General features: G+C 39.0%; 1 protein-coding gene and 1 non-coding gene across 2 annotated transcripts in view; both read right to left on the minus strand.

Moving 5' to 3' along the window:
• The window catches only part of LOC150078308 (soma ferritin-like), a 50,211-nt gene that overhangs the window by 19,149 nt on the left and 6,939 nt on the right, over positions 1-24,123 (minus strand). Inside the window, exon 2 of the mRNA XM_090385221.1 lies at positions 14,284-14,399. Within this exon, the coding sequence (XP_090241347.1) occupies positions 14,284-14,399 (116 nt within the window). The remainder of the gene's footprint in view (positions 1-14,283; positions 14,400-24,123) is intronic.
• Positions 4,528-4,600, minus strand: TRNAR-CCG (transfer RNA arginine (anticodon CCG)). The gene has a single exon. It is a non-coding gene; the product is annotated as a tRNA-Arg (tRNA).

A 24,123-nucleotide genomic window follows, 5' to 3' on the forward strand; every position in this document is an offset into this window, starting at 1 on the left:
GGAAATTTAATGTTTAAACCTGTTAGCAATTTTATTGGGTCTTCAACTTTTTTTTTTGGTGTTTTACTTACCAGAGTGAATTTTTTTTTTAATTTTTATCGTTGTGTTTATTGCGTGAAATACTATAATGCGGGAATTTTTGGGAACACATGTACTGCGTTATAGCAGAATTGACTGTACAGCAATTATGGCAAGTAACTTTACACTATTGTCAAACACTGTTTCATCATTAAACAGACTGTCAAGAAATTGACATTTTCAATGTTTTCATTAAACTACTGACAGAAATTAATCTTGCACGGTAGCCTTCTTCCAGCAACATTTGATGCAGTTGTATCTTGTAAGGTTGCTTGTGCAATTTCACTGTAAGAATTCTGTGCATTGTTTCTTAGGAACACAGTTCCACAGATGCAGTCTTAGCAATTTTCATGGGCTTCGCTGAAAAGCTTCCTTAACAAATGTCCCAGTCTCCTCATTTAATGCAAGCCATCAATTCAGAACCAGGTCGCTTTATACTTCTTAATCCAGTCTGAAATTGAATTCTGTGCAGCGATTCCTTTGTGCAACATGTCGTAAGTTTTCTTCTAACCACTAAGCTAGCCAGAGGACACAGTTCACTACTCTCTTCTGTTGAAACCATCCGGTGCTTGAGGTTGTCACAGACATTCTCTCAGATGTGCCAAACAAGATGTACTTGCTACCTGGGAGTCTAAAACGCTGATGGAACTGATATTCGGGTGACATTCAAGTCAAGTGGACCCAATTTCGGCGAAGTCCGGATGGTCTGTGACAGCCAAATCCTCTGCTTGCACCTTCACGATGGTGAAACTGTTACTAATCCTGGGTATAACCTCCAGGCACAAGCACGCTGTGGGTGACCACCCAGGTGTGAACCAATGTAAGCAGGGGTCAAGGTCTGGTGCCCACACCACATGGAAGAATGCCGCCCCTCTGTGTTACCAGGCAATACTAGGTGGTAGATGACTCTCATCAACCAGTGCAATACCACCACTTTGTTTATTGGAGGCTTGAAGTCGTGGAACCCATGTTTAATCTCCAAGAGCTAAGTTTAGCATTAGCATTAGTAGAGGCATATGATGCAAAAAAGCAAGCTTATGCACCATCAGTCAAAAAAAAAAAAATAATAATAATAATAAATAAATAAAAATAACCACTTCCAGTTCACCCCTCTGTTCGTTCGTAATACCTGTCCAGCTGAGCCTTAAACTTATTTAGGCTATCAACTTCCACGACAACGGATGGAAGTCTGTTCCACCAACCAACCAATCACCCGCTGGCTAAAGGCAAATTTCCTCACGTCTATCCTACATCTGTCTTTCCTCAATTTGAATTTATGCCCTCTCAGGTGATTATTCTGAGCAAGAGGAAGAATCCCATCAGCATTGAGCATGCTCAAACCATTCAATGCTTTATACACCTCTATCAGATCACCTCGCTGGTGCCTAGTCTCCAGACACTAATTTGCAAAACTTAAGCCTTTCTTCGTGAGAGCACCCCTTTGTTCCATTCACCAATCTTGTTGCCCTTCTCTGTACTCATTCCAGCATCTCTACATCCTTCTTGAAAGAGGCCTCCAGACCTGTATACAGTACTCTAGGTGTGGCCTGACCATTGCCTTATACAAGGGAATAATCACCTCCTTATCCCTGCTAGAAAAATTCCTATATATCATCAACAATACACCATGAGCTACTCTTGCAGCCCGTCTGCACTGTCTCAGAAAACTTCATATCTGCCTGCACAATAACCCCCAGGTCCCTTTCATTCTCTACCACTCTCAGTGTAGTACCACTGAGTTGATACGTTGCTCTGGAGTTGCTGTTTCCCATGTGTAGTACTTTACATTTGTCAATGTTAAACTTCATTTGCCACCTCTCAGCCCATCTGCTCAACCTTTCCAGATCCTTTTGCAGCAGCATAGCGTCAGTATTGTCCTTGACAACCCTGCCAACCTTCGTATTGTCTGCAAACTTGGACACTAAGCTTGATATACCATCATCAATATCATTTATAAATACAGAAAACAATAATGGACACAATACTGAACCCTGAGGGACTCCACTAATAACATTAGTCCACGATGAGCAATGTCCATTGATTACCACTCTCTGTCTTCTCCCCCTCAACCACCCCTCCCTTTATCCATAGCAGCAATTTGCCTCCACTGCCACACTGCTCCAATTTGTGCAGCAGTCTTCCATGTGCAACAGTATCAAAAGCCTTTCTAAGATCCAAGTATATAATATCAAAGTTATTCCCTGCATCCAGTTCTTTTGTGACTGCATCATAGTATCCAATCAAATTGGTCAGGCAAAACATCCCCTTAACAAAACCATGCTGTGTCCGAGCTATAACTGAAGTCTTGTCTAGATGACCCTACAGTGCTTCTTTAACCAGTGTCTCCATTAATTTTCCTGGAACAGAAGTTAAACTCACAGGTCTATAATTACTTGTGTCAGCCTTTGATCCTCCTTTGTGAATTGGGGTCACATTTGCACATCTCCAGTCTATGGGTACCTCCCCTGAGTCCAAGAAAGCTCTCATAATTATGGCTAAGGGTTTGCTTACTTCCTTTGCTGCCTCCTTTAATATAACTGGATAGATCCCATCCACCTCAGGTGCCTTTCTTGTGTTTATCTTCAACAATTTCTCCTCCACTTTACTCTCAGTTATTACAAGATTATTTAGCTTAATGTCAGAGTTGAATACACCTCTGGCATTCCTCTCGCTGAATAACTCCTCATGTGTGAATGTCGATGCAAAATATTCATTTAGTTTGTTAGCTACCTGAGCAGGATCATCAACTGTTGAACCATCGATATCAAGTGGACCGATCCAATTCATCCCCTTCCTTCTAGAGTTTACATAAGAAAAGAACTCTTTGCTGTTTTTCTTTCATCCCTTGCCAACGACTTCTCGTAATCTGCCTTCACCTGCCTGACCTCCTTTGTAACTTGGTTACAGATCAACTTATATCTATCATAGGCTTCTGTGTCACATGTTAATTTATATGTATCCCATGCATTTTTCTTCTCTGCCATATGTCTCATAGTTCATCTGACATCCATTTAGGCCTAAACCTTAAACAATATTTCTTAATTGGTATGTAAAGCCTAGTAGCTTCCAAGATAAGTTCTTTGAATGCTTCCCATTTTGAATTGCTGTTGGTAACATCATCAGATGGTCCCACTGTATAGAATTTAAATACTATCTAAGACCATCGTAGTCGCCTTTACGAAAGTAATAACCCTTCCCTTTACCCCTGATGGTAGTTACCTCTTTGAGTAAATCCCTCTTCAGCACACTGTGATCACTGCCACCTAGTGGTTCCTTTATCTGCAAATTCTTAATGCCTGAAGATTCACTACTGATAATCAAATCAAGAGTATTACTCCCTCTAGTTGCCTCTCGAACATACTGATGTAGAAAACAATCATCCAATAAATCCACAAAAGCCTTGCTAGTGTGTGAGTGACCAACCTACAAATTCCAGTCAATATCTGGGAAATTAAAATCCCCCATTATAAGACTCTCTGATTTACTGGCCCACTATTTCCGTGTATAGTTTCTTATTATACTCATCAGAGTCATTCGGCCTATAGCACACTCCTACTCTCAATTTTGATCTCCCAATGCTTATGTCACACCAAACTGACTCAACACTGCACTGTCCAGTGATGTCGACTGGCTTCACTTGCTTGGATTTTATGTGTTTCTTAACTAAAAGCATAACCCCCTCCTCCCTTCCTATCCTGTCTATCCTTTCTGTAGACGTTGTACTCCCCAAATTCCAGTTCTGCATTCCTTATATCTGTGAGACCACGTCTCTGATATCCCAATAATATCCGCCTTTGATGCTTTGAGCAATACCTCAAATTCATCAAATGTATTTACCAAACTCCTAGCATTGGTGTACACGCAAGTATATATGCACTTGTTCCTATTCTTAGCTACCCTAACAACCCATGTGTTTACTTGTACTGCAATGACTCCCAGCAGTCTCTGAAATATCCTGCATCTTGTTTTCCAGGCTTCTGCTCATTCCAATAGAAAGAGTGCAAGAATCAGTTTCATCTCTGCCAGTGGCTAATGTTAATCTTTTAGTCCTTGTATCCCCCCAAGCTATCAGTTTTCTGACCCACCTAACACTGCCTCGATAGCATCAGCAAATATTCTTGCACCCTTTCTATTTAAGTGTATCCCATCCCTGTAGAAGCAGTCTCTCCTGTTAACAAGTACAGACCAGGCTGAAAAAAATTCTACCCCTTGAGCCTTGCACAATCTTTCCAGGGCCGAATTGATCGACCAGGCTCTCATCATATACTCCCTCCTATTGTGTCTGGGCAGAATTGCAGACACTTTCAAATTCAATCCTAATTCACGGCTTTTTTTCAACGGTGACCTGTACTTGTTAAGTAATTCTGCCAGTCTCCTACTCTTAATATCATTAGTGCCAACATGTACAACTATATCACATTTTGTGCCCTTAAAAGATGAAAAATGTAACACCCCTGGTGGGACTTGAACCCACAGTCTTTGGCTCCGGAGGCCAACACCTTATCCATTAGGCCACAGGAGCAACTGCAGTTCCGGTCAAACCTTCCCCATCTCTTCCATCATGCAGTACGACTGATGACTTTTGAGGTTATGATGAACATCATGGCGAGATCCGATCTTCCTTACATTTTGAGGGTACAGCTCCAAAACAGTGTTCACAGGTTGGCTGCTAGTTAGTACACTGGACCAAACCTACTGGTAACTCTTTAGGAGGCTTCCAGATCAGCTAGTGTATAATCTTGCTACCTCTACTCTGGCAAGTAGTGACTGAAGGAAGTTAGAGTAGGCGTAAGCGGGGGGGGGGCATTGTCGAGGCCACGTTATGTCAAGGATCTGGGTATATTCTTACCACGTGTATGCCATATCCAAAAATTTCGTTACTTCATACAGCATGTCCTTACACTTTTTCTTACTATTGAATACACCATGAATTGTCAAACTAAACCTTCCAAACATTTCCTAGTTCATTTCACAAATATAAGTGGTCTAATCTTCCTAGTCAATTCTAATCTTCCGTTCTCTGAAGACACGGTGCCCCACCTACTCATCTTTTATAATAACAAGCCTTCCGTCACAAATGGAAAAAGTGCTCAATAAAACGCTTCACAGACAGACCAACAAAGCAGTCCAAAATCTCTTCTCCAAATGCATAGCAATCAGTGGCCCTATTATCTACACATACTACACTTACACTCTCCTCTCATCACAGAACTCAGCTGTTCAGTGTTTACCTTCAGAATTGCAAGAGTATAGTTAGTAGCCTAAACCAATTTAGAGCAATCCAGGGCTCACATATTTATGACATTTACCTTTTTTTTTTTTATGTGAACCCCAAACACGAGAGGTATTAGAACCTATAGTACTTAGTACTGTGCTTGGGTTGGAGGTTGAGAAGACGAAAGAAAATATTTGTTGACATTGGACTTGAACTTCTGTAGATTGTAATTTTCAGGAAATACGTATGAAGGAAGGTTGTTCCAGAAAACGGCAGTTGAATGAATAAATGAGGAAGATGAAAAGTTAGTTCTGTGGGTTTGAAGTTGGACATTAAATGGATGTTGGCTGGTGGCGGCACGTGTTCGGACTGTTTTGAAAGAGAGAGTGGGAATTATAGAAGCCAATTCAGAAGAACAGTACCCATGGAAGTATCTGTAGAAGAGGCATCAGCAGAAACAGTACGTCTATGAGAAAGCGAGTGGAGAGACTCTGTTAGAGATGAATCATTAATTAACCTAACTGCCCTCTTCTGAATGGAATCAAGAAGCCTGAGAGAGGTTTTGGGGGCACCACCCCAGATGTGGGAACAATATTCCGTGGCAGGGTGGATTTGCGATTTATACAGAGTGAGCAGCTGTTTGGAACAAAAGTAACACCGAGAGCGAAAGAGAAAGCCAATTTTTTTAGATGCAGAGGAAGCAATATTTGTAATGTGCTTGTGCCAAGATAGATTAGAAGTCAGGGAAATCCCCAAAAGAGATATATCATTTTGCCTAGAAATCGGAGTGTCACTAAAGATAAGCATAGGAGCAGAAGAATCCTTTTTGCGAGATATAAGACATGACTGAGTTTTAGAAGGGTTGAAATCAACTAAGCTGTCTTTGCCCCACTGGAGAATTACCTGAAGATCGGCATTTAAGGAATTAGTAGCAGATTTTCGAGAAGTTGAAGCTGATTGAGAAGGACAAGGTTTCTCAAAATGGAAAGTGGAATGCAATGTACTCTCATCGGCAAAACTATGGATAGGATTTCCAGTCAATAGAAGGTCATTAATATACAAGAGGAAAAGAGTGGGGGAAAGAACTGAACCTTTGGGGACACCAGCATCAGTGGAGAAGTTAGAAGACAGAGCCATCTACCACACCCTCAGTGAGTGATCAGAGAGAAAACTGGATAACCAATTACAAAAAACAGTTGGCAAACCATAAGATGGAAGCTTGTTTAGAAGACCTTTATGCCAAACACAATCAAAAGCCTTTGAGATGTCAAGAGCAACTACTTGTGTTTCACCGAACCTTTCCATTGAATTAGTCCATAAAGTGGTAACATAAGCCAGAATATCACCAGTGGATCGACACTGACGGAATCCATACTGGCGATCGTTGATCAGACAGAAAGTTTCTAGGTAGTTTAAGAGTTGGCGGTTAATTGATTTCTCCATTACTTTAGAAAGAATAGAAGTAATTGCAATGGGAGGGATTTGTCACCCTTTTTAGGAACTGGCTGGATATGAGCAAATTTCCAAGCAGAAGGAAAAACACCTTTGGAATAAGAAAGTGAAAAAAGGCGGCAAAGAATAGGAGTAAGTTCAGGAGCACAGGTTTTGAGAACAAGTGGAGAAATACCACCTGGAGCTTTCTTAGCATCAAAATTCAAAATCCTTCTGATATCCTTTTGACGGAAGACCACAGGAGGCATTGAATGGAGCGTGTTGGGAATGGTGGGAGGTGTTTTACCAAGATCATTAATACATGAGCTGGAAGAAAAATGGGATGCTAGCAGGTCAGCTTTATCCTTGGCTGAAGTGACAACAGAACCATCTGGTTTGGACAGAGGTGGGAGCAGAGATAGGTAAAAGTTGTGGCCAATAGCTTTGGCAAGAGACCAGAATGCTCGGCTACCATTAGGGCAAGAAGCAAGTTTTCTACTCTTAGCCTGTTCAAACTCTAGTTTGGACTGATTAATAACTGCTTTACAATTGTTGTGAGCGTTGGTGTAGGCAGAAAATGAAACTGAAGAATTAGAAACAAGCCAATTACGATATGCAACATTCTTCTCTTGAACAGCCTTAGCATATTTATTGGAAAACCAAGGTTTAGATAAAGGACGAGATTTTAAAGTGGAGTGTGGGATAAAGGATTCCGTTCCTGCAAGAATAATTTCACTGACACGATCTGAGCAAACGTCGACATCAGAAGTTTTGAAACAGTAATCCGACCAAGGAAAAGAAGTCTCGCCAGGTCATCCCATTTTGCATTCTTGTAATGCCAAACAACACGAGGTTGGGAATAGCCATGAGATAAAGGTTCCATTGGAGAAGAGACAATCACCAAGTTGTGATCTGAAGTGCCTAAAGGACCTCTCACTTAGACCGTGTACTTAGAAGGGTTGTTTGCGAGAAAAAGATCAAGCGTATTGGCTGTATGATTAGGATTGTCCGGTATTCTTGTAGGTAAATGAACAATCTGTGCTAGGTCATTAGTAATTGCAAAAGCCTCAGCATCTCAAACCTGCTGGGTCGGTGTGACTAGAACCAGCTCACTGAAACTGAAACCTGGCTCTCAATAGATATTGATGACCAGGAGATTATAAATGGGCAATATATATAATCAGTAGAAAAGACAGAGGATCTCGTGGAGGCAGAATAGCTATTATACATTCTAACAATATACTCTGTGAAATTGCATCAAATTTCACAAATATTGAATCAATATACTGCCTTCATCTTGGCAAGTTAAAATTTTAATCGTATTACTTTATTTTTCACCTCCCTTAACTAATATCGACCTTCAGTACTTAGAAAGCTCGGTGGAATCTATCTTCCTGCTAATTCAATCTGCCAACATAGCAATGGTTTTGGGTGACTTTAACTGTCAACTGGCCAATTTAGGATCTTCTTCTCCATTACTGCAGACCAGGGCTCTCTTTAATATGCTTCACAGCTATGGTCTTGAACAAGTCAGTAATTTTCCAACCAGAAAAAAACGCCTACCTTGACCTAATATTCTCGTCTACTCGTACAGAGGCTCACAAAGATAACCCTATATTTCACTCGGATCATTTGCCAATTACTTTTGACATCACTATGACTTCTCATAACTTCAAATGCAGCTCCAGTTCTCCACGATTCGATTTCAGAATGGCTGACTGGCCTCTGCTCAACCCAGCTCTCAGCAACATGGACAAGCAGCTCTTTGATGCTATGGATGACATAGATGTGCTCACCAATAACCTGATCAACTGTGTCCACTCAGTTATACCTGACATTGTTCCTCAATCCCATCTGACCGCACGCTCTACCTACTCACACTGGTATAACAGCAAACTAATATATAAAATTAAATCCAAAGAATTCTATAGAAACAAGTATAAGCAATCAGGTGACAGTCAATACTATGAAATATTCAGCCAACTCCGCAAAGAAGTGAAAACGCTCATATTAAAATCTTACAATATGTATACAGAGTCAGTTCAGGATAGTCTGCTTACTCACAGAGATATTAAACATTATGGAATTTCATGATGAAGCACAAGAATATAATCAGTAGAAAGTTACAACTCCACAACGCAGATGGAATTCTCTTATGGGACGAATTCAGTATTGCTCAAGAGTTTGCCAAACCTTTTTCCAGAATTCAAACAAATGATACATAGAAACCTGCCTCATTTCCTGACTTCACACCTGTTAAAGATGATATCCTTATTAACCTCTTTATCACAGATGAAGATTTAAATTCGGCATTAAAAAGCATGAGAAATTACTATACTAGAGGTCCAGATGACATTCCAGGCTTATTTTGGAAAATGACTGTCACTACCTTAAAACCCCTCCTACTGCAGATCCTCAACTTGTCTCTCAGGCTGGGGAAGTATCCTAAGCACTTTAAGCAGGTCAATATAGTTCCTATTTTCAAAAAAAGGGGATAAAAATGATGTTACTGATTACAGACCCATATCATTGCAAAACAGCCTGGCTAAACTCTCCGACACAGCAGTACACAAACATCTCTTTGAATTCTTCAGGCCTTTCATTGATCAGAATCAACATGGTTTTTGCAGTGGCAAGTCAGTAGTCACAAATTTGCTTCCTTTCTGGCAATACACCTCTGAAGTTCTTGATAACCACCTTCAAGTTGATGCAGTCTGCAAAGATATATCTAAGGCATTTGATAAAGTCCTGCACAAACAACTGGAAAAACTTAAGCTATATGGTATCCATGACCCTTTGCTCTCATGGCTACGCAGCTATATTACGCATCATTCCTTGAGCATTATCATCAATCAAGTGAACTCAAGACTGTTTTATACCACTAAGTGGAGTACCTCGAGGCTTCCCCTCAGGTCCTCTACTTTTCATTGTTTTTGTAAATGATCTTCCTTCTTTCATCTACACCAAGTTGCTCTCTATGCAGATGATCTTAAGATCTACTCAGCAGTGAAGGAGATTACCGATTCTCAACAGCTTCAATGTGCTCTCAATAAATTCTCTCTGTGGCTATCTCTGAATGGCTTGTCTGCTAACCCCTCGAAGTGCAAAGTAATCTCTTTCTTATCCTGCAGATCTCCACAACTAATAAATACGAAGTACACTAACTCTGAGATCATCGAAATGTGTGACCAAGTTAACGACTTGGGGATTCTCTTCTCCAGCAGTGCTAAATTCGATGCCCATGTCCTTAAAATTACCAGCAAAGCATTCAAAACACTAGAATTCATCAAACGGAACTCTTACAAGTTCACAAACTACAGATATGCGGTTATCCTTTATAAAATTATTGCTCTGCCAATCCTCGAGTTCAGTTCACCCATCTGGAATCCTCACACAAAGACTAACTAACAAAATTGAAGCAATCCAAAAAAAAAAAAAAAAAAAATTTTGTCCATTACCTTGCATACTATAATCCTCTATTCTATCACTCAGTGTATTATGAATCGCTGTGTGATTACTTTCATCTGAGGCCTCTGTGCACTAGAAGAGTTATTGCTGATATCACTCCTCTAGCCAAAGTAATCACTGGAACTTATGAAGCATCTGATATCCTTAGTAAAATCAACTTCAAATGCTCCTTGTAGACAAGTCAGGAACCTTACACTGTTTCACCTTGACTTTCCCACCACGGACTTTATGAAGTTCAGTCCACTGAACAGAATCAGCAAATAACTCTCTCATTGACTTCTTTGACAACTCCCAACCACTGATGAACTCCATCCACAAATTTGCCTCTTCTCTTAAACTGCAAAGTGACTAGCTCTGATCTAATTATTGTAGTTTATTATTATTTGTTTTATTAATTTTCTATTCTCTAACTGATTAATTATTATTGTTTTACCGGTAACTTAACGCAATCCTCTTTTGTATATATGATTTTAATGTTTGAATCTATATCAATGTTTATCTCCCTGTGGGATCTCTTATTATTGTTATTGCGTTCATTGTTCTTATCTCAGATACACTGTTAATGGTTACCTGTTGTGTATCTTGTTATTAATAAAAATAAAAATAAAATAAAATTTTAATCTCAACAATGTCCATTTCCACTTAGTCTGCCAAACACCATGTACTTTTTCTGAGACAATCTCAGTTATCAGTTGACTCAACTACTACTCATCTCAGTTGCCCAAATTATTCACTGTATAATTCCTTTCACCTCAAAAGGTAGTACTTGTGCATATGTCCGTTCCGATATTCCCTGTCAGAGACTTGGTAATTTGGCATCTCCTCTTTTTGATCTTCTCTGGCTTAAAATCTCTCTACCTCATTGTGTCAAAGTCATCTGTTGTCTCTACCGTTCTCCCAACTCCACTAATCACTTGGAGCTCTGACTTCCTCTCTTTGCAACTTTACTTTCTACAGTACAATTTTCCTAACAATGAGGCAATTTTCCTTGGTGAGTTTTAATGTTCACAACTCCAGCTGGCTTCTGTTTTCTAGTCACACCAACCCAGCTGGTCAAGATGCTGAGGCTTTTGCAATTACTAATGCCTTGCACAGATTTTTCATTTACCTACAAGAATACCGGACAATCCTAACCATACAGCCAACACGCTTAATCTTTTTTTCACAAACAACCCTTCTAAGTACACAGTCGAAGTGAGTGGTCCTTTAGGCACCTCAGATCACAACTTCGTGATTGTCTCTTCTCCAATGGAGCATTTATCTCATGGCTATTCCCAACCTCGTATTGTTTGACATTACAAGAATGCAAAAGGGGATGACCTACAAGATTTCTTTTCCTTGGTCGGATTACTGTTTCAAAACTTCTATATGTCAACGTTTGCTCAGATCGTGTCAGTGAAATTATTCTTGTAGGAATGGAATCCTTTATTCCACACTCCACTTTAAAATCTCGTCCTTTATCTAAACCTTGGTTTTCCAATAAATGTGCTAAGGCTGTTCAAGAGAAGAACGTTGCATATCATAATTGGCTTGTTTCCAATTCTTCAGTTTTGTTTTCTGCCTCCACCAAAGCTCGCAAAAATTGTAAAGCAGTTATTAATCAGTCCAAACAAGATTTTGAACAGGCTAGGAGTAGAAAACTTGCTTCTTGCCCTAATGGTAGCCGAGCATTCTGGTCTCTTGCCAAAGCTATTGGCCGCAACTTTTGCCCATCTCTGCTCCCACCTCTGTCAAAACAAAATCATTCTGTTGTCATTTCAGCCAATGATAAAGCTGACCTGCTATCATCCCATTTTTCTTCTAACTCATGTATTAATGATCTTGGTAAAACACCTCCCACCATTCCCAACAAGCCCCATTCAATACCTCCTGTGGTCTTCTGTCAAAAGGATGTCAGAAGGATTTTGAAGAATCTTGATTCTAAGAAAGCTCCGAGTCCTGATGATATTTTTCCACTTGTTCTCAAAACCTGTGCTCCTGAATTTACTCCTGTGCTTTGCCACCCTTTTTCACTTTCTTATTCCAAAGGTGTTTTTCTTTCTGCTTGGAAATTTTCTCATATCCAGCCAGTTCCCAAAAAGGGTGACAAATCCCTCCCATCCAATTATCGTCCCATTGCAATTACTTTACTCTTTCTAAAGTAATGGAGAAATCAATTAACCGCCAACTCTTAACCCCCCTTCATCGATTATCCTGTGACATCTCTTTTTTAGTTTAAAAAGTTATTTGGAACTACACAAAATATCTCGGGATACAATAATACCACCAAATTTAGGACTGAAACGTATTTTTGGCATAGATAAGATAACTCGGGATAGCCCAAATGGGTTAATTACTCCGGTGTATTTTCTATGAAAAAAATTAATAAAAAACAAAAAACTATACAATGAGTATTCGCATGATGCATAATTTTAATCTGTAAAATAAAAAGTCGATCCGTTACGGCACATTTTCCGGAAAAAAAAAAAATATTCCAGGAAGGGGTTAAACTACCTAGAAACCTTCCATCTGATCAACGATGGCCAGTATGGATTCTGTCAGTGTCGATCCACTGGTGATATTCTGGCTTATGTTACCATTTATGGACAAATTCAATGGAAAAGTTCGGTCAGTTGCTCTTGACATCTCAAAGGCTTTCAATCGTGTTTGGCATAAAGGTCTTCTAAACAAGCTTCCATCTTATGGTTTGCCAACTGTTTTTTGTAATTGGTTATCCAGTTTTCTCTCTGATCACTCACTGAGGGTGTGGTAGATGGCTGTCTTCTAACTTCTGCACTAATGCTGGGGTCCCCCAAGGTTCAGTTCTTTCCCCCTGCTCTTTTCCTCTTGTATATTAATGACCTTCTTCCATTGACTGGAAATCCTATCCATAGTTTTGCCGATGATAGCACATTGCATTCCACTTTCCATTTTGAGAAATCTTGCCCTGCTCAATCAGCTTCAACTTCTCTGATATCCACTACCAATTCCTTAAATGCTGATCTCCAAGTAATTCTCCAGTGGGGCAAAGACAACTTAGTTGATTTCAATCCTTCTAAAGCTCAGTCTTGTCTTATATCTCACAAAAAGAATTCTTCTGCTCCTATGCTTATCTTTGGTGACACTGTAATTTCTAGGCAAAATGATATCTCTCTTTTTGGGATTACCCTGACTTCTAATCTCTCTTGGCACAAGCACATTACAAATATTGCTTCCTCTGCATCTAAAAAATTTGGTATTCTCATTCGCTCTTGGCATTACTATTTTTCCAAACACCTGTTCACTCTGTACAAATCACAAATCTGCCCTATCATAGAATATTGTTCCCACATCTGGGGCAATGCCCACAAAAACTCTCTCAGGCATCTAGATTCCATTCAGAAGAGAGAGGGCAATTAGGTTAATTAATGCCTCCTCTCTAACAGTCTCTCCACTCGCTGTCTCCAAGACGTACTGTTTCTGCTGCATGCCTTTTCTACAGATACTTCCATGGGCACTGTTCTTCTGAATTGGCTTCTATAATTCCCGCTCTCTCTTTCAAATATTCCAAACACGTGCCGCCACCAGCCAACATCCATTTACTGTCCAACTTCAAATTCACAGAACCAACTTTTTATCTTTCACAATTATTCATTCAACTGCTGTTTTCTGGAACAACCTTGCTTTACACGTATTTCCTGAAAATTACAGTCTGCAGAAGTTGAAGTCTAATGTCAACAAATATCTTCTTTCGTCTTCTAAACCTCCAATTGAAGCAGGGTACTAAGTACTATAGGTTCTAATACCTGTCATTTGGGGTTTTCATAAAAAAAAAAAAAAAAAAAAAAAAAAAAACACCATCTCTTGTAGGGTAGACCATCCAAAGAAATGAAAAACCAAAATTAGAGAAAATTAGGTAATTATTTTTGTGCATTAAAAACTACAATAAATTACCTTCCAATGCATTTTACAGATAGGCTTCATATGAGATAACAAGGTTACTGCAGTTTTAAAGTGCACAAGGACTTTGTGGAAACCCTGTATAATAATTACAGCTACTTATAAATAAATAATTACATTTATAATTGTCTTTCCACAAAATTGTCTCAATATGATAATAACAAAAACCCTACCATTTTCATGTAAACAAGGCTAGCATGCAATTCCTCATTGACTTGTTTCTGTACAGCATGAATACACTGTGTATGAAGTGTATAATGATCCTTATGTGATTCCATTGCTTCATTATCTAAAAAAATAAAATAAAGTGAGAAAAGAAATGTGTAAAAAACAAAATGTGCACAGAACTCAAACTAAAATTATCTGCTAGTACATTTAGTAAGATATGATTGCTGAAAAATGCATTTATAGTTCATTCTGGCATGTAATTTCAAAAACTTGTTTGTTTGTTATTTGGTTTTTAGGAGCATTAGCAATCTTCCCACCTGGCTACGGGTGGGAAGGAGCAGCAGTGCGTAGCACACGCTTCTTGATTAGACCGGGGTTCGAGCCCGTCACCACCAAATACGGAGGATGCGGAAAGGTCAGGAAATGACCACCGCATATCCCCGGAGCAATATGGCCTTAGTTGCTAATGCTCCTAAAAACCAAAAAAAAAAAAAAAAACAAACAACCTGGCTACGGAGGCGCCTAATTTCAAAAACTCTGTAGGAAAAAGGAACCGAGAATACAGTTACATAAAACACTAGAAATGGTCTGCATCTGGTAATCAAAACTAAATTAGAACAACGAACCATATAAATCAGAAGGCTTTTGTATAAAAAAAAAATTTATGGGCGTCCCATTATTTGGTGTCAGGTGTAAAAACAGCATGAAGTCAGCTGTCATTGGTTAGCAGTCATCAATACATCCAAATTATAAAAAAAAAAAAAAACTTAAGTCACAAAATATAAAAAGTAAATTTAATAAAAGAAAAATATTATTTAAAATTACCAAGTTCATTTTTGCAGAGGCTCACTTTTTACTTAATTGATTAGTTTTTTCTTCAAAAAGCAAGTAAGGCAATGCAATGTGTATTTATCTGAATTTTATGTTCTAAAGACAAAAAGAATTCACTTGCTTTGTGATATTATAAGAGTTTCTCCAGCACGAAAGCTGGTTTTTAAAAAAATATTTTTTAAAGTTCTTAATGATTAATAAAGATGAGAAGTTAAGAATTATCAATACTGTGCAGTTTCCAATTTACACTAGGTGATGTAGTAGTAGTAGTGGCATGTGATGCAAGAAAGCAAGTGTATGAGCTTATGCAGCATCAGACAAAAAAAAAAAAAAAAAATATCACACCATTCCCTCCAAATGCCTGTCCAGTTCCTCCTTAAATTTATTTAACCTATCAACTTCCACAACGACAGATGGAAGTTTGTTCCAGCAGTTAACCACCCGCTGGCTAAAGGCAAATTTCCGCACATCTATTCTACATCTGTCCTTTCTTAATTTGAATTTATGCCCCCTTAGGTTCGTAATCTGAACAAGTGGAAGGATCCCATCAGAATTCAGCATGTTCAACCCATTCAAGGCCTTATACACCTCAATCAGATCACCGTGCAGGTGCCTAGTCGCCAGCCATTGCAATTTGCAGAACTTAAGCCTCTCTTGGTAAGAGGATCCTTTCATTCCCCTCATATATACCTTCATCAATATCATTGATAAATATACAAAACAACAGTGGACCCAACACCGAACCCTGTGGGACTCCACTAATAACGTTAGTCCATGAAGAGCAGCACCCATTGATTACCACCCTCTGTCTTCTCCCACTTAACCATCCTTTTATCCATTGTAGCAACTTACCCTTAATACCATTCTGCTCCAATTTGTACAATAGTCTTCCATATGCAACAGTGTCAAAAGCTTTCCTGAAATCCAAATATATGATATCAAAATTATCCTATCAACAACTCCTTGTGAGCAGCACAGTGCATATAAACAATGGTCCTCCCTACATCAGGTGGGAAAGGTCTGCATTCGAATCCTGTCAGTGACAAAAGGAATTTGTCCTTTTTTCCTAAAGTAGTTGAGTAAGTTGTCTCGGGCAAGGATTGCATGGTTTTTTCTTTCAGAAAAAAGTAAAATCAACCACAGAACACACGCACTCAATTTACAGACAAAATATATACAGCAATATGGTCTAAGTCACCAATGCACCCTAAACCCAAACAACAACCTATAAACAGCAATTCAAATTGGGTTTTTTTTTTTGTATGTATCACATGTTAAAAAAGGGAAGACATGTTCCCACTGTCATATTTTTGGGCTCTAATGTAATGCACTTAATGTAAGCTTTACTTTACTCATTAAAACAAAAATTACAATCAATATTAAAGCAGAAAAGTGATAAAGATACAAATATGTATTCTATTAAGTACACAAATACATCTGTTATTCATATACTGTATTAATGATAAAGATTCAATCCTTGAGCTGGCACCTCCATTCCATGCAGAAGTCACCTTAAACAATGATGGCCAATGTTTTCTTGAAAAAACAAAGCTTTAAATCATCCTTTTTGTAAAAAGCTATTATTTTTATTATTAATAGTATTTTATTATTATTAATATTATCTCTCTCTCTCTCTCTCTCTCTCTCTCTCTCTATATATATATTTTTTTTTTTTAAATAGCAGTCAAGCATTCTGGTCTTTTGCCAAAACCTATCTCAATTCCCACCTCTGTCAAATACTATTGCCACTACAAGCAAAGAGAAAACCGACTTGCAAGCATCCTACTTTTCTTCTAACTTGTGTTTTGATGATCTTGGTAAACCACCTCCTACCATTCCCCAGTACACTCCATTCAGTGCCTAATGTGGTCTTCTGTCAAAAGGATGTCACAACAATTCTGAACAATTTTGATGCCAAGAAAGCAGCAGGTCCTGATGGTATTTCTCCGCTTGTTCTCAAAACCTAAGCTCAGTCCTGTTCTGTGTCGCATTTTTCACTTTCTTATTCCACCAGTGTTTCCTCTTCTGTTTAGAAATATGCTCATATCCAGCCAGTTCCTAAAAAGGGTGACAAATCCCTCCCACCCAATTATTGTCCCATTGCACTTACTTCTAGTCTTTCTAAATTGATGGAAAATTATATTAACCACCAACTCTTAAACTATATAGAAACCTTCCATCTGACTGATGATCACCAGTATGGATTCCATCAGTGTCGATCCACTGGCGATGTATTGGCTTATGTTACCCATCTATGGACAAATTCAATGGAAAAGTTTGGTGAAATTCAAGCAGTTGCTCTTGACATTTCAAAGGCTTTGATCATGTTGGGCATAAAAGTCTTCTAAATAAGCTTCCATCTTATGGTTTAACCAACCATTTTTTGTAACTGGGTATCCAGTTCTCTCTCCGACTGCCGACTACAGGTGATAGTAGATGGCTCTTTATTTTCTAACTTCTCCACTACTGCAGGTGTTCTGAAGGTTCAGTTCTTTCTCCCACTCTTTTCCTTTATATATTAAGGACCTTCTTCCAATGACCAGAAATCCTATCCATAGTTTTGCTAATGATAGCACATTGCACTCCACCTTCCAGTGTGAGAAATCTTGCTCTGCTCAAACAGCTTCAACTTCTTTAATATCCACTACCAATTCCTTAAATGCCAATCCTAAGCTAAGTTACCTTTTCTCCAGTGGGGAAAGGATAACTTAGCTGATTTCAATCCTTTTAAAACTCAATCCTGTCATATCTTGCAAAAAGGATTCTTCTGCTCCAATGCATATCTTCAATGACACTAATTTCTAGACAAGTTCACATATCTCTATTGGGTATTACCCTGACTTCCAATCTCTCTTGGCATAAGCAATTACAAATCTAAAAAACTGGATTTTCTCTTTTGTTTGTGGTGTTATTTTCCTTGCAAACAGCAGTTCACTCAGAACAAATCACAAATCCGCCCTACAACATATCATTCCCACATCTTCAGTAGTGCCCCCAAAACCTGTCTCGGGTTTCTAGATTCCATTCAAAAGGAGGGCAGTTAATTAATGACTATCAATAACAACATCTTTCCACTCCATCTCACAGACGATCTTTTCTGCTGCATACTTTTTCTATGGATACTTCCATGGGTACTGTTCGTCTGAATTAGCGTCTATAATTGCTGCTCTTTTCCAAACCAGTTCGAACATGTGCTGCAACCAGTCATCACCCTTTTACTGTCCAACTTCGAACTCACAGAGCCAACTTTTCTTCTTCATTTACTCCTTTAACTTCCATTTTCTGGAACAATCTCCCTTCATATGTATTTCCTGAAAATTACAATCTACAGAAGTTCAAGTCTAATTGTTTGTTGTTTGTTATTTGGTTTTTAGGAGCATTATCAACTAAGGCCATATTGCTCCAGGGATATGTGGTGGTCATTCCCTGACCTTTCCACATACTCCGTATTTGGTGGTCACGGGCTCGAACCCCTGTCTAATCAAGAAGCGTGTGCTATGCACTGCTGCTCCTGCACACCTGTCTACGGAGGCACCTTAAGTCTAATGCCAACAAGTATCTTCTCTCATCTTCCCAACCTTAATAAATCCATGTGTGGTACTAAAGTTTCTAATTTCTCTCATGCTTGGGGTTTCATAATAAATAAATAAAAATGCAGATGTACAATTGCTCTGTAAAATTGCTTGGCACTGTTCATTTATGATTCTCATAATCTTTACACACTCTGCAAATTTTGACATCACACCCTTTATCCCTTTCATATCATTTATGAAAATCAGAAAAACAGTGGTCCAAGAACCAAACAACCACACATCTATACTGCAACCATTACTCAGTTTTAATTTATTGCCTCCTCACGTGTGTAGTATGAGCAAGAGGAAGAATGTCATCAGCACTAACCTTCTTCAATCCACTAAAAGCCTTCAATACCTCAATCAGATCACCTTGCATGTACCTAGTCTCCAGATGCTGCAATTTGAAGAACTGAAGCCTTTCTTGATAAGACCTTTGATTCCCTTCACCAATGTCACTACCTATTCCAACAGATCACCATCCTTCCTAAAATGAGGTCTAAAGATCTGTATACAGTACTCAAGATGCAATCCAACCACTGCCCTATACAATCAGATAATCACCTCCTTATTACTGCTAGCATAGTTCCTGAATATCATTGACAAAACCCCATGAACTGTCCTGGCAGCTTGTCTGCATTACTCAGACAACTCCCTATCAGACTGCACAATTATCCCCAGGTGTTTTTCATTTTCCACTACTCTGAGTAAAGTACCATACTCACTAGGCAAGGTAATCTGGGATTGCTGTTATCCATACACTGTAACTTACTTTTTTCAATGTTAAACTTCAGAATTTATCAACCCATCTACCCAATTTTTTTTTTTTTTTTTTAATTTTGTTGCAGTAGCTTATCCTGATTACTGTCATTAACACTTAAATAGAAAGGGAAAAATATTTGCTGATGCTACCGAGGCAATGTTAGGTGGGTCGGAAAACTACTGGCTTGTGGGGATTCACAGACTAATAGATTAACAGTAGCTGCAGGCAGAGATGGATATAATTTTTGCACAGCTTCTATTGGAATGAACAGCAGCCCAGAAAGCCAGTTGCTGAGGATTTCATAACTGCTGGTAGTCAAAATAAGCAGTAGTAGTAGTGGCATGTGATGCAAGAAAGCAAGTGTATGAGCTTATGCAGCATCAGCCAAAAAAAAAAAAAAAAAAATCACACCATTCCCTCCAAATGCCTGTCCAGTTCCTCCTTAAATTTATTTAACCTATCAACTTCCACAACGACAGATGGAAGTTTGTTCCAGCAATTAACCACCTGCTGGGCTAAAGGCAAATTTCCACACATCTATTCTACATCTGTCTTTTCTTAATTTGAATTTATGCCCCCTTAGGTTCATAATCTGAACAAGTGGAAGGATCCCATTAGAATTCAGCATGCTCAACCCATTTAAGGCTTATAATCAGATCCCATTCAATCAGATCACCACACAGGTGCCTAGTCTCCAGCCACTGCAATTTGCAGAACTTAAGCACTCTTGGTAAGAGGATCCCTTTATTCCCCTCACCAATCTTGTTGCACTTTTCTGTACACGCTCAAGCAAATCTACATCCCTCCTAAAATGAGGTATCCAGACCTGTATGCAGTACTCAAGGCGTGGCTTGACCAGTGCCTTATACAGAGGGACAATCACCTCCTTTTCCCTGCTAGCAAAATTCCTATATATCATTGACAAAACCCCATGATCTGCCCTGGCAGCCTGTCTGCATTACTCAGAAAACTTAAAATCTGACTGCACAATTACTCCCAGGTCTTTTTTATTTTCTACCACCTTAAGTGTAGTACCACACAGTTGATATGTTTCTCTGGGGTTACCTTCTACCCATATGCAGTACTCTGCATTTATCAAGGTTAAACTTCAGTTGCCACTTCTTAGCCCATCTGCCCAAATTATCTAGATCCTGTTGCAGTAGCACACTGCCATTACTGTCATTAATAACCCTGCCAACCTTTGTATCATCTGCAAACTTCGACACTAAGCCTGATATACCTTCATCAATATCATTGATAAATATACAAAACAAGAGAGGACCCAACACCGAACCCTGTGGGACTCCACTAAAAACATTAGTCCACGAAGAGCAGCACCCATTGAAATAAGTAAATACATGGGCTGTGTTAGAGTAACAGAGTAAGAACAGGTGGATGTATCTTTGCAGGTATGCCAATGCTAGGAGTATAATAAATAAATTTCAATTTGAAGTGCTGGTTAAGACATCCAAGGCAGACATTGTTGGAGATATCAGAGATGTGGTGTCACTCAGATATAAGGGTGGGGGGGGGTAATGGCGCATAAGCTACACTGGCTATAATGTGCCAATATATAAGGGATGCAGAATTGGAATTTGGGGGAGTACAATGTGTACGGAGAGGATAGACAGGATAGGAAGGGAGGAGGGGTTATGCTGTTAGTTAAGAAACAAAATCTAAGGAAGTGCATCCAATTGACATAGATGGACAGTGCAATGTTGAGTCGGTTTGGTGTGACATAAGCACTAGGAAAGCAAAAATGAGGGTAGGAGTTTCTTATAGGCCTAATGACTTTGATGAGTACAATGAACAATTATACAGAGAAATTGTGGGCCAGTAAATCAGAGTGTCTTATAATGGGAGATTAACTTCCCAGATATAGACTTGACCTTGAGTTGGTCACATACACACTAACAAGGCTCTTGTGGATTTATTAGATTGTTTTCTACAGCAACATGTTAGAGAGGCAACAAGAAAGAGTAATACTTTTGATCTGATTATTGGCAGTGATTATTCATGCATTAAGAATTTACAGATAAAGGAACCATTATAAGGCAGTGATCACAGTGTACTGATGTGGTATTTACTTAAAGATGCAACGATCATCATGGCTAAAGGGAAGGGTGTTTGCTTTCGTAAGGTGACTAACAGTGGCCTCAGTGATTTTTCAGGTTCTATACAGTGGCACCAACTGATGATGTTACCACAGCAAATTCTAAATGGGAAGCATTCAAGAAAGTAATTTTGGAAGCTACTAGGCTTTTGTTCCAACTAAGAAATACTGCTCTAAGTTCAGGCCCAAATGGATGTCAGATGAACTAATGAGATGCTTGGCAGAGAAGAAAACTGCATGGGATGCACAAATTGTCAGGAGACACAGAACCTATAGTAGACACAAGCTAGTCTGTAATCAAATCACAAAGGAGGTTAAGCAAGTGAAGGCAGATTGTGAAAAATTTTTGGCAAAGGATGCAAAGAAAAACATCAAAGACTTCTTTACTTATATAAACTCTAAAAGTAAGAGGATGAATCAGATTGGTCCACATGATATCAATGGTTTGACTGTAGATGATCATTCTCAGATAGCTGTTGAACTAAATAAGTATTTTGCATCTATATTCACACATTAGGAATTATTCAAGGAGGAGAGGGCCTGACGTTTATCAATCTAATAGGGAGTTAAATGATTTTGTAATAACCGAGAGCAAAGTGGAGGAGAAACTGTTGAAGTCAAACATAAAAGGCATCTGGGGTGGATGGGATCTATCCAGTTATATTAAAGGAGGTGGCAAAGGAAGTAAGCAAACCCTTAACCATAATTACGAAAGCATCCTTGGACTCGGGGGAAGTCACCACGGACTGGAGATGTGCAAATGTATCTCCAATTCACAAAGGGCGACATCCTGTTAGTTTGACTTCTGTTCCAGGGAAAATAATGGAGTCACTGGTTAAAGAAGCATTACAGGATCATCTAGACAAGACAGCAGTAATAATTCAGACACAGCATGGGTTTGTCAAGGGGAAGTCTTGTCTGACCAATCTAATTGGATACTATGATGTGGTCACAAAGGGACTGGATGCAAAAATTAATTTTGATATCATATACTTGGATTTCAGGAAACTTTTGATACAGTTACAGATGGAAGACTACTGTACAAATTGGAGCAGTGTGGCATTAAGTTGCTACAATGGATAAAAGGATGGTTGAGTGGAAGATAGAGTGGTAATCAATGGATACTGCTCTTCGTGGACTAATGTTATTAGTGGTGTCCATCACAGTTCGGTGTTCAGCCCATTGTTGTTTTATATATTTATCAATGATATTGATGAAGGCATATCAAGCTTAATGTCAAAGTTTGCAGATGATACAAAGGTTGGAAGGATCATTAATAACAGTATGCTGCTGCAACAGGATCTGGAAAAGTTGGGTAGAAGGGCTGAGAAGTGGCAACTGAAGTTTAACATTGACAAATGCAAAGTACTGCATATGAGTAGCAGTAACCCCAATGAATGTACCAACTGAGTGTCATTATATTCAGGGTAGTGGAGAATGAAAGAGACCTGGAGGTAACTGTACAGACAGATATGAAGTTTTCTGGGCAGTGCAGACAGGCTGCCAGACTATGTCATGGGGTCTTGTCAATGATATACAGGAATTTTGTAAGCAGGGATAAGGTGATTATCCCCTTGTATAAGGTAATGGTCAGGCCACACCCTGAGTACTGCATACATGTCTGGAAGCCTCATTGTAGGAAGGATGTAGAGTTGCTAGAAAGAGTGCAGAGAAGGGCAACAAGACCGGTGAAGGGAACAAAGGGGCGTTCTTATGAAGAAAGGTTTAAGTTCTGCAAATTGCAGCTTCTGGCGACTAGGCACCTGCGAGGCAATCTGATTGAGGTGTATAAGGCCTTGAATGGATTGAGCAGGCTCAATGTTGATGGGATTCTTCCTGTTACTCAGATTACAAACCTGATGGGGGCATAGATTCAAACTGAAAAAAGACAGTTGTAGAATAGATGTGTAGAAGTTTGCCTTTAGCCAGCAGGTAGTTGATTACTGGAACGAACTTCCATCTGTTGTTGTGGAAGTTGATAACTTAAAATAAATTCAAGGCAGAACTAGACAAACATTTGGAATGAATGGATCAGTGAAATGGGAAGGGTGTTTTTTTTTTGTTTTTGGCTGATGCTATATAAGCTTGCTTTCTGGCATCATGTGCCTCTACTAATGCTAAGTGGCACCACACTTCTATATACGTTATGTCCACATCTGATAACCAGTATTTCAAATTTGTTTACTATACTTCTAGCATCAGTATACAATGAAAATATACGTATTGTTATTCCTCTTAGTAACCCTAAGAAGGCCAGATATTTGCATGTCTCATGAAGACTCCTACCAGGCTTTATAATCTTAGACACCTCACTTTTCAGACTACTGTATATCCCAATAAAAACAGTGCAAGAATCACTTTCACATCTGTTTGCAGCTGCTAATCTACATATTCCTCCCACATCTTAAACTAGGTTTACCAATCCACCTAACACCGTCTCATTAGCATCAGCATATGTTCTTTCACCCAGCTATTTAAAAGTATCCCATATCTTTGGTAATAATGGTCACTTCTGTTAACAAGCACAGACTATGCTGGGAAAAATTCTACCCCATGAACCTTGCAC

The sequence above is a fragment of the Mastigoproctus giganteus genome, chromosome 11 (genome assembly GCF_048544385.1).
Source record: "Mastigoproctus giganteus isolate SK-2022 chromosome 11, ASM4854438v1, whole genome shotgun sequence".
Lineage (NCBI taxonomy): Eukaryota > Metazoa > Arthropoda > Arachnida > Uropygi > Thelyphonidae > Mastigoproctus > Mastigoproctus giganteus.